Source organism: Anabas testudineus, chromosome 17 (genome assembly GCF_900324465.2).
Source record: "Anabas testudineus chromosome 17, fAnaTes1.2, whole genome shotgun sequence".
Lineage (NCBI taxonomy): Eukaryota > Metazoa > Chordata > Actinopteri > Anabantiformes > Anabantidae > Anabas > Anabas testudineus.
In genome coordinates, this window is record NC_046626.1 from 22,719,551 (window position 1) to 22,732,083 (window position 12,533).

The 12,533-nt window shown below is 40.6% G+C and overlaps 1 gene segment (V, D, J or C); it reads right to left on the reverse strand.

Moving 5' to 3' along the window:
* Positions 1 to 6,976: 6,976 nt before the first annotated feature.
* LOC113163896 overlaps positions 6,977 to 12,533 on the reverse strand; it is a 67,484-nt gene continuing 61,927 nt past the window's right edge. Inside the window, 2 exon segments of the V gene segment in view lie at positions 6,977 to 7,018; positions 9,630 to 9,823. Of these exon segments, the coding sequence occupies positions 6,977 to 7,018; positions 9,630 to 9,823 (236 nt within the window).

Here is a 12,533-nt window from a genome sequence, read left to right on the forward strand (position 1 = left end):
AATCTCATTCCATCGTCTTGGACCTGCTGATTGTTTGACCTGTTTAAACTGATAATGACTTCTTACTCTGATCTATCACAGGTGGGGTACCACAAGGCTCCATATTAGGCTTTGTAATATGTATTCTATAAAGGTTTCTGTATATCTTATTTTGAAAATGTACAATATTTGTTACCATTGGATACACATGTCACCCTCTTACAGATCTAAACAATAGATCTGTGTTCTAACAGGTGATTTAAAACTCTAATGAACCTGATGCCAGCTCTGCACAAACATCCAGGAAGGACTTTCTTTGAATGAAACTGATGCACAGGGTTCATCTGCCACTGACCTGAACCTGGATACATGTAATGTTTAGAATGCAGCTCACTGACAGATCACAGGACGTTTGAGTAATTTAGTGCTGCTAAACCAAGTACACACATCTCATGTAAAGATAATTATCACAATGGGATGTTTTAGTTTTAAGGGGATAGGTCTACACATTTTACATGTACACATTATATCACATAGAACCCAATTCCAAATTCTATATTTTTTCTACCTTGTTCACCTAGCTACACCCAGGTTTTATTATCTTCATATTTTTTTCTTATATTTTTCCTGTATTGTACATTGTACTGTACAAATATTTTATTCTTGTACAGATATTTAGTTCTTAGTCAAAGTCTTTAATAGTCTTTTATTTTTTAAGGTCACGGGCAGTCGCCTAAGCATTTCACTGCATATCGTACTGTGTATGTGACAAATAAAATTTGAATTTGAAAATTTGAATTTGAACCCAGAAACCTCTACCTCTAACAAATAAATAGGAAAAAGAATGAGATGAATCGTTCTTTCAAACGGCTCTTGGAATAAAAACTGAGCCACAAGAACCGGGTTCTTTCAAAGAGTCTGAATTACTATCACCACTCTGTTGTATCTCCCACTGAAACCTGGTGATTTGTGTTTTCTCCATTCATAACTTATCTGGATGTACATTCCTCAGTGGTCAAAACCTTCTGATAGGTTAGATCAGAACATGACAAACCTCTTCATCTCAACTGTACTCAGCACTCTTGGGTCTTTTGTCATAGATAATTAACTCCCAGTCAAGAAATCTTGGTGTCATTCCAGATGCAGCTTTATTCATCAGAAGTCAACTGTGTTGTGAGAACTAGCTTCTTTTTTAACATTTAGTCACTTATCAGACGCTTTTATCCAAAGTGACTTACAAGTGAGGAACAAGGCAAAAAGTCAAAGTTAAGGAGGAAATGTTAAATCTTATATTTACATCTTGTAGTATTAGATATTTATTTATTTTAATCTGAACGTAAAGGAAACTATGAAACATCTGTAATCAAATATTATCTATATAAATAACTGTCATCAGTGTTTTATTTTCTGTTGTTTTAATCACCAACACAAAGTCTTAACAGGATCATCGTAATGTTTTGTTCCTGTTCCTGTGTGAGACAGTAAAAACTCTGGTGGTTTTCCTGGATATTGTCGATACCAGAAGAAATTCTCATCAGCTGCAGCTTTCTTGGAGTATTTGTAGGACAGAGTAACAGAGTTTCCTTCTGAACTGAACTCTTCATGGTTGACTGCAGTGAGATGTTCACAGCTGACACCTAAAGGAGGAGAAATGTTGGTAAAGATGATGTTCAACTCTGATTGTCTGTTCCAGTGGTTTCTACCAAACAGATCCTCTCCAGACATTTGTTCTTCCTACTTTAACCTACCTTTTAGTAGGATCAGAAACAAAGGAACAATTCCACAGTACTGCAGTGAGAGCATCTTCCACACAGTATCTGTGTTCTGTCTGCTTTAGATATTGAATGGATCTGACAGTAGGAGTTCTTTGGTCTTCTGCTCTTTGACAGAGCTGCTCCTCCCTCAACCTGTTCCTCCTCATATCACTGGATGTTATCAACACCAAAACCACACCTCAACACATTTTACTGGTTGAAGCATCAAAACATCCTCTTCTGTTCTTCTTCTGGGTTTTTATTGTATTTGATTTGCTTCTTACAGATGTTATCACCTTGTGATATGTGGCCTCAGAATCCAGCATTCTAATCTTTCTTTGTCAGATGGTCTCACAGTACAGGTTCCTCAGAGTTATACAGGATTTGTAGTTCATGCTATTCCCCAAAGGTTTTCTTAACCAATGAACAGGATGTCAAATGTGTTTGTATCTTGTTGGATTTATTTCTTTTTTCTTTTCCTGCTGTGTTTGAATCCTCATTCAGTTGGTTTGTGGTTGATGTGGATTTGCTGCTCATGTGAATCCTCCCACAGTGTTTCATTAGCAGCTGGAACCACAGTGACTGTGAGGAAACAGGAATTAGCAGAATCCATCTGATATGAAGCTGTGGTTTGAATACCACTTCCCTCCTCTTTGAAGAGTAGTCAGATATCTGTGTTCAGGTTTTTGTACAGCCTCTTCTCCACTTTGTATCACTGTGTTTCTAGAGCACAGTAGTAGAGAGCTGTGTCTGCCAGGGTTAGTCTGCTTATGGTCAGTTCAGTTGTTAAAGGTGATGTTTGGGATTTATATCGTTTATCAGGGATATATTCACTAGTGTATCCTTTGGCTCCTTTCCAGAGAATAAACTGAGGAGCCTGAAGCTCAGAATGATGTTTGTACCAGTTAAGGTAAACATCAGATGATGATGTGTTATATCTACATTTGAGTGTGACAGATTCTCCTTCTCTTCCACTGACTTCATGTTGATCAGCAGAGATGCTGTCTCCAGCTATTAGTCCTGGAAAAAGTGGAGAAAATGAAGCCATTAGATGAACATTGTCCATGAGGCTGAGAGGAGAAGACAGTGGAAAATGTCCCTGTACAGTGTTACTCTGTGGACAGAAACAAGTCAACTGGAGCTGAGATCATCATTCTGTTCAATGAGACACGGATTAGTTGGAAACTCACCTATAAAGTGAGAGAAACAGAGAAAGAGGTAAAGCAACATGTCTTTGGAGGAGTTGAAGCCAAACAGACAGCAGATGAACAATGTTCTTCCACTGCAGTAGACTGAAGCAACTAAACAGCCTCTCTGCTGCACAGCCCTTCTCCTCAACATCAAGCTGATTGTGCTTTTAGTTCCTCCAACATTTCTGCTCTGGACACACAAACAATCTCATTGGTTGACTTGGACTTCAGTGGGTGGGACCAGGTCATTTGATCCACCAATGATGAAGCAGTTAAAATAAGAGGGTCGTAATAATCAGTAGAAACCATGTTTATTTACACTTTAGTTTAAGGTTTGGTTAAAATGATGTAACAGTGAAACTTTGGATCCACTTTAGTTCATTAATACTTTGACTTTATTTAGTAGGTTTCACTTAAATATGTGTTCATTGGTTTGGTTCCTCTTTTCTTCCAGGTCCACTTCCTGGTTCAGGATGATGCTCTCATTAACGAGTGCACATGAACGCCCCCTTTGCTCCACCAGGTGTTGGCAGTATGGACTGTACCATGTTGGACTGTACCATGTTGGACTGTCCCATGTTGGACTGTACCATGTTGGACTGTACCATGTTGGACTGTGCCATGTTGGACTGTACCATGTTGGACTGTACCATGTTGGAGTGTGGGAAAGAGGAACAATGGGTTTTCTTTGTAGCTGTTGTTTTCCAGCTCTAGTAAATGTAGAGTTGTAGTGTTGAGAGTTTCTTTGATGTAACTTTATGTAGGAATCTACTGCAAGTTTTATGGCTTATTAATAGATATATAATAGATATTTCCTGTTTCCAATAACAGTAAGTCTTCAGTCACATAATTAATATTTTCATCTGTGTTTAAAACAAGTTGATTAACATCTAATATCTAAAAATCAGTTGTTTCAATACGAAAACAAAGAGTCTGGATCATCAGAGTTGAACAGTGTGTGAGTCCCTCTAGTGGATGTTGTGGAGTTTTCTGTTTCTTTGCTCCAAAGGTTTTTGTACAGAGTTTTGCTGTTTCCTGTCACTGTGGGCCTCAGAGCACAGTAGTACACAGCAGAGTCAGACACTGCAGCAGAGGAGATCTGCAGATCCACATTTTTTTCTCCAGACAGTTTAGCAGAGAATCTTGGTTCTGACTTTACAGAATCTCCTGTTCTTGTAATATTTAGTCCTGAAATGTAAATGAGGAACTCTGGTGGTTTTCCTGGATGTTGTCGATACCAGTAAAACTCATCACCAGCAGCTGCTTTTTTGGAGAATGTGTAGATCAGAGTAACAGAGTTTCCCTCTAAACTGAACTCTTCTCTCTTTACTGGAGTTAGATCTTCACAGCTGACACCTAAAAACATTGAAACATCAGTTCATATTCATAGGTCTATATATTCATATAACACTGAAATATACTTTGTATGTATCTAACGTACCTTTTAGAACAGATAATAACAGCAGAGTTTGTACATAACACACCAAGCCCAGCATGTTGAGTACAGTGAATGTTTCTGGTTTGTGTATTAAACTCTGTAGAATCTACAAGTTTCTCTCTCTTCTATAGTTCAGTAACAGCTCAGCTCCTCCCTGAACCTCTGTCTCCTCTTAGATCTGTACTTTCACTTCTCCTGGTTCACAGACTGGTGGCAGCATTTAGAATCAACTGGTGGTCGGAAGGTTTTATGTCTGTTTGCTTTTAGTGTTTGATAATTTCTTCATAAGCAGATAAAAACCTTTTGCGGATTTTGAACCATCAACACTGAAGCTGTCCAGGAAAAACAAAAATAATTTAACTGATGTAAATCAAGAATTAAAATCTTCCTATTTTATTTTACATTTTAATTTCTAAAATTAAAAGTGAGTTTTTCTACCAATTTCCTTCAATTCAAGTTACTCAACACTTTTTAAGACTGTTCTTTGTTCTTTTGCACACAACATCCTAATTATTAATAATCCCTTGTTATAAGGTTGGACTTTTCCTACTTCCCCAAGTGTACTGTTACTGAACAATAACAAGTGTCCAGATCCATGTGTGATTAGAAACAACAGGTCAATTTCCAACTTTTGTTCATCAGCAAATCTTGTTATTGTGTATGAACAATTCAGCATGTTGATATTTTCTGATGTTAAATGTGGAGTACCCCAGGACTCGGTTTTCGGCCCTCCTCTCTTCTCTCTTTATATTTTACATATTGGCCAAACTACACACGGTCATGAAATTCAGTCCCACTGTTATGTGGATGATGTGCAGCTGTACGTCCCTGTAAAGGCTGATGACCCTTCTGAAATTACAAAATTAGAATCTTCCCTTCCTACATAGGCAAATTGGAAGTCACTTAATTTTCTGGTCTTAAATTCAGATAACACTGAGACGCTGGTCATCGGTCTGCCTCACAAGTTTGATCAGTTACCCTTAACCATTGACAACCATTGGACAGTGATTCCTCTTCACTATTATCTAGTGCTGCTCAACAGGGACTCTAAAAGGTTTTGACCTTAGAATGTGAACTCTTCTAAGTTGTAGCATATTAAAAAGTTTGTCATTTGGGTTCCTAACTCCTCTGCTCTAAACTTTGTTAATCTCTTTGTACTACTCTCGTTGTATTTCTCACTTTCTCATATATCCATATAAACTTGATCTACTTTTAAACGGTGTTTCTAACTAGTTATTTTACACTTTTTCGTGGTTATTTAACAATAACAAACATTTCTCTTGTCTGAGCTCAACATGGCGGCCGCTGTTCCAGCACCAACTTCGCCCAGAGAGGACAACGTGCTGCTTCTGAGAGCCTACAAGAAGATCGCTGACCTGAAGGAAGACATCCGTCTGATGAACTTCGACAGAAGGAGTCCTTGTTGACCAGCGTCGTCGATGTGGCCTCGGAGCAGTCCAAGCGGATTTTCTCACTCACCACGGCCCTCCAGGATACGGCTCCGTGGGATCCCTCCAGCTGTCCGCGACCTTCCCTCTGCTCGACTCCGAACCATCAGCCGTCGTGGGCCGAAGTTGTGACGCTTGGGAAGAAGAACCAGGACCAGGAGCCTTCACGTCTCCAGATAAACATTTCCAACCGCTATGCGGCCTTGACCTCCGACGCCCCGAACCACCAAGCGGACGGAGTTTCGGCCCCGGCTCCCGATCTCCAACCAGCATTGACGCCCGCCGACTGTAACGACTGCCCGGCCCGGAACGCCACCAGCACTCGGCCGGCGCAACGCTCCCGGACTTTGACAAGGTCTGCACGCCGGAGGATCCTGAAGGAGGCCGTGCTCAGACGCTCCGGAGGACTCCCGAGCTCTGAGTCGGTGGAGCCGGCTGCTCCTCATCGCCCCCCCCTCTCCCGTGTCTGTAGCCGCGGCTACAGCTCAGCGCTCGTCTCAGGTGCACGGCGTCTGAACATGGACACAACTCCAGTGGTCTCAGCTCGGAACGCTCTCCTCAGCCCCTCTTCTCTCCGACCACTTTAATTGTTGGAGACTCCATAACCAGACACATCCGGTTCTTCAAAGCAGCTACTCACTGCTTCCCTGGTGCCACAGTCCCGGTAATTCTGGATAAACTCCCGAGTCTGTTAGACTCACTTCCGTCTTCCATTGTCCGGGTCATCGTCCACGTTGGATCATGTGCCAGCACTCTGAACTGACTAAGAAGGACTTTAATGCCCTTTTTAGCTTTTTAGCAAGTCTGTCTTTGTTTCTGGCCCCATTCCCACTCTAGGCAGAGGTATAGGACGTTTCAGCAGAATCCTTAGTCTTCATACCTGGCTCCAGTCTGCCTGCAAGTCTCAGCATCTTGGATTTATTGACAACTTTAACCTCTTCTGGGATAGACCCTCATTTTTAAGGAATGATGGTTTGCATCCCAGCCGTCATGGCAGCCGCATGCTCGCTGCTAATATACAGCACGCCATTCAGTGTACTCCTCATGACTGACAGCCCGTCCTTTTACCACCTGGAGATCCTCATCTCCTACCTTCACCTCAGGGATCTGCTCCCCTCACCTCCTCTCTCTGTTCTGTGATCCCCACTAACCTAAGTTCTCTCTCCTCTAGCTGTATGGTCCACTCTGTACCACCTCTGGACAACACACCTGTCACAGGTTATCATCAAGGGGGGAGCAGGTGTTACTCCTCATCAGTGAGGCATTTCACCAGCTCCCTCAAAGGTCCAATCAATGTCAATATTATTCCAGTTATCATCAATGGCAGACAGCAAACAGGTCACAGAGCAGCACAAAGAAACTATTCTAATCTTGTTAGACCTCTGACCAACCCCAGCACTAATATTAGTTCTCCTACTACAAGACTTGGTCTTCTAAATGTTAGATCCCTCTCTAACAAAACATCTCTCTTAAATGACTTTATCCTCTCTCAGAATTTAGACTTCTTTTTCTTAAATGAAACCTGTCTGAGGATAGGTGAATCTATCCAGTTGCAGGAGCTCTGTCCCCCTAATTTCATTTATTTCACCTCCCCTAGATTAAGTGGTTGGGGTGGTGGTGTTGCTGTGGTCTTTAAAAATCAATTCAAATGCTCAATGCTATCACTTAAACAGGTTCACAGCTTTGAAGCTCTGTCGTTTCTTATCCACTGCTCTGTTCCTGTATGTTGTACTGTCATCTACCGCCCACCAAAAGCTAATGGTAACTTTTTGTCAGAATTTTCCCAGTTTGTTGCTGACATTGTTGTGAGGTATGATAAGGTCATTATTGCTGGAGACTTTAACCTTCATATTGACAATAATACTAATACTCTAGCAAATGATTTTATCAGTCTTACTGAATCTTTCAATCTGGTTCAACATGTCAAAGGTCCGACCCATAACCAGGGCCACACCCTTGACTTGATATTCACTTTAGGTTTGACTCTAAATTCCATTGAGTTAAAGGACTCCATCTCTGATCATAAATGTGTCCTATTTGATACTTGTCTTCATCCAATCACTGTACCTCAGAAATCCACAGTTAAACGCCGTCTATTTAACAGCCAGTCAGCAGCTAAATTCACTAGCACCTTCTCTATGATTCTGATATCGTCCGCCTTATCAATAATATTTGTGCCTCTGCGCTAGAGGCTGCTGCTCCCTTAAAAACTGCAAAAGTGTCTCGTAAAGACACCAACAAACAGCCTTGGATAGATGTCAGCATTCGTAGTTGTAAAGCTGAGCGGAGATGGAAGAAAACTGGACTTCAAGTGCATTATGAAACTATGAAAGAAGCATTACTCCACTACAATACGACGGTAAAGAATGACAGCGCTAAATACTTCTCAGACCTGATCACTGCTCACTGTCATAATCCTAAGTTTTTAGCACTTTGTAACATATGTTACAAAAGAAAAGTGCTCTATAAATAAATTTATTATTATTATTATTATTATCATCATCAACATCCAGTCTATAGAGAACATTATTAATGATTAAAACATCCCCAAAACATCTAAATACTTAGTTTTTATTATTATTATTCTTATTTTTAAGGGTTTTGAGTCAGTTCATTGTGTTTCAAAAATCTTAACTCACTGGTTCCCAAACTGTGGTTCTCCTACTACTGGTGGTACATGAAGCTCCACCTAGTGCTTAACCAGTATCCTGCTGAAATAACTGAACTCCAACTGGTCCAAGTCTTTAACTTGTTAACTTGTGGTCGGTTCAGTTGATGAATCTGATGTTTGGGATTTCGTTCTTCAGTGATATATTCATGATCACTCCATGATTTAGATCCTTTGTATAGAATAAACTGAGGAGCCTGAAGGTCAGAATGATGTTTGTACTAGTAAAGGTGAACATAATTATCAGTTGTCTCATGTAAATTTGAGACTTTGAAGTGTCGCTTACTGTTACTGTGACTGAGACAGAACTAGACTTCATGACAGAGACAAGATCTTGGTAACTGAAGTTGAACAGTGTGTGAGTCCCTCTAGTGGATGTTGTGGAGTTTTCTGTTTCTTTGCTCCAAAGGTTTTTGTACAGAGTTTTGCTGTTTCCTGTCACTGTGGGCCTCAGAGCACAGTAGTACACAGCAGAGTCAGACACATGAAGCTTCTGGATCTTCAGAGGAACTGATTTGTCTTCGATTGCAGCATCAAATCTATCGCTCTGGAACTCTGGAGCTTTATCTACTGTGTTTGAGATACATCTCAGCATGTACTTTGGGAAACCATTTGCTTCTTGTTTGTACCAGAATAAAGTGGGACCTCGATCACTGGTCTCAAACATACAGTTGAGTGTAACAGCGTCTCCTTCAGTAGCAGTAACATCTCCTGTTGTCTGGATCACTTTGTCTTCTCCTTTACACTCTGAGGAAGAACAGAACATGCAGAGGAAGAGATGGATCAATAAAGAGGATTGATTAAAGGAGAACAATCAGTAGGTTTATTTCCCATCTTACCAAAGCAAAGAGCAGCAAGAATAATCCACAGCCAATGTTCCATCTGTACAACAAGGTTGAAAGCAGCAGGAGAAAGTGTTTGATGTTCAACATTCAGTGGGAGAATTGTTCTCTTCACAGCAGCAGTTCTTATTGACAGAATGGTTGAACACAGTGCACAAGTAGAGCACCGCCTACTGGATAATGTGTCCCTCTAGTGGAGGGAAAACGTTCACTTCAACAGGTGGAGAAAGGCTTCCAGCAGCTTGTCAGTGTGTCAGCTGGTGTTTTTGTACAGAGACTGTGGCTTTCCTGTCACTGTGGGCCTCACAGCACAGTAGTACACAGCAGAGTCAGACACTGCAGCAGAGGAGATCTGAAGATCCATGAGGGTTTTATCCTCACTCACTGTCACAGACAGTCCAGAAACTGGATTTGCTGTTATCTTTCCTGACTCCAAGTGAGAGATGAGGAACTCTGGGTGTTTTCCTGGATGTTGTCGGTACCAGAAGAAATATTCAGCAGCACCTTTGGAGTATTTGCAGGACAGAGTAACAGAGCTGCCTTCTACACTGAACTCTTCAACCTTGGCTGCAGTGAGTCCTTGACAGTTGACACCTAAAGAAGAAGAAAACTCAGTTATAACATGTTGAAAAGTCCCAAATTAAAGAATTCACATGTGAACATGAACATTGAGACATGTTTTAAGAATCTTACAAACCTTTTAGAATGAATAATAACAGTAGTAGAAGTACAAAATACTTTGATGACATCATGTTGAGTACAGTGAATGTTTCTGGTTTGTGTATTAAACTCTGTAGAATCTACAAGTTTCTTTCATTTCTATAGTTCAGTAACAGCTCAGCTCCTCCCTGAACCTCTGTCTCCTCTTAGATCTGTAGTTTCACTTCTCTCTGTTCAAAGACTGGTGGCAGCATTTAGAATCATGTAGAGGTGTAAAGGTTTTTTCCCAGTTTTTGACTCCTTTAATTTAATAGTGGTCTTTGTCACCAGCACTTCCTGTGTTATAAACCAACTGTTATTGAACTTAGTTTATTCCCAAATAATCTGAAGTGACGTGGTGACTGAACATTTGTACTTAAGAACACCCAGGACTGACCCATGTGGTACACCACATCAAATTACAACATGTTGAAAATACAGAGGAGGTTACTTTATAAAACTAGAAAACAAAAACCAAAACCTAAACCTTTCATTTTTATTCTTTTCTCCTCTTTTACAATTTATGAAGAGGTTGCTCTCTGTGTTCTCGGTTCTTAGACAAATTCAACATTGTGAACATCACAGGACAGAGCAGAGCAGAGTCCGCTCTCCTGACGGTAACAGAGGATTTGTTTTAGTCCTGAACTTCAGGTATTTAAATTATTTGAATCATTTTCAGTCTTTTAATTCATTCTTTCTTCTTTTTGTTTCTAAACCTTCCCTTCAGTTCATTTCTGCTCCCTGCCTGTGTCCCTGGCTGCATGTGACTGGGTAGATAGATAGATAGATAGATAGATAGATAGATAGATAGATAGATAGATAGATAGATTATAGATAGATAGATAGATAGATAGATTATAGATAGATAGATAGATAGATAGATAGATTATAGATAGATAGATAGATTATAGATAGATAGATAGATAGATTATAGATAGATAGATAGATTATAGATAGATAGATAGATAGATTATAGATAGATAGATAGATAGATAGATAGATAGATAGATAGATACTTTATTGATCCCCAAGGGGAAATTTTGGTGTTGCAACAGCCATTACACAGAAAACATTTGAACATAAGTAACATAACATAACATAATCTACACAACAATACACGAGACACAGTACAAGAATAGACAGTATACACAATAATAACAACTAAACACACTGTAGGACTTGAATGTAAAGTGACTAAGTTACACATTGTTAAACCATCAGCGTGGACACTGACTCTCTGTCAGGGAGTCATGGTACAGGCTGATGGCTGTTGGCACAAATGACTTCCTGAACCGTTCCTTGTCACAGCGGAGCTGGAGAAGTCTCTGACTAAAACTGCTCCGCTGTTTGATAAGCAGGCTGTGGAGAGGATGTGAGCTGTTCTCCATGATGCTCAGTAGTTTGTGCAGCATCCTCCTCTCCACCACCTGCTGTAAAGGTTCCAGAGGAGCCCCCAGCACAGAGCCAGCTTTCCTGATCTATTCAGTTTCTTAGTGTCGCTGGCTCTGATGCTGCTGCCCCAGCAGACGACAGCAAAGAATATCACACTGGCTACAACAGACTGGTAAAAGATCTGCAGCATCTTGTTGCACACATTAAAGGACCTGAGCTTCCTCAGGAAGTAGAGTCTACTCTGTCCCTTCCTGTATACAGCCTCTGTGTTGAACTTCCAGTCCAGTCTGTTGTCCAGGTGAACTCCCAGGTATCTGTACCTCTCCACCACCTCCACCTTCTCACCCAGAATGGACACAGTGTCAAAGCCAGTTTTCTTCCTCCTGAAGTCCACAACCATCTCCTTGGTCTTGCTTACAGAGTAACAGAGTTTCCTTCTGAACTGAACTCTTCATGGTTGACTGCAGTGAGATGTTCACAGCTGACACCTAAAGGAAGAGAAATGTTGGTAAAGATGATGTTCAACTCTGATTGTCTGTTCCAGTGGTTTCTACCAAACAGATCCTCTCCAGACATTTGTTCTTCCTGCTTTAACCTACCTTTTAGTAGGATCAGAAACAAAGGAACAATTCCACAGTACTGCAGTGAGAGCATCTTCCACACAGTATCTGGGTTCTGTCTGCTTTAGATATTGAATGGATCTGACAGTGGGAGTTCTTTTGTCTTCTGCTCTTTGACAGAGCTGCTCCTCCCTCAACCTGTTCCTCCTCATATCACTGGATGTTATCAACACCAAAACCACACCTCAACACATTTTACTGGTTGAAGCATCAAAACATCCTCTTCTGTTCTTCTTCTGGGTTTTTATTGTATTTGATTTGCTTCTTACAGATGTTATCACCTTGTGATATGTGGCCTCAAAATCCAGCATTCTAATGTTTCTTTGTCAGATGGTCTCACAGTACAGGTTCCTCAGAGTTATACAGGATTTGTAGTTCATGCTATTCCCCAAAGGTTTTTCTTAACCAATGAACATGATGTCAAATGTGTTTGTATCTTGTTGGATTTATTTCTTTTTTCTTTTCCTGCTGTGTTTGAATCCTCATCCAGTTGGTTTGTGGTT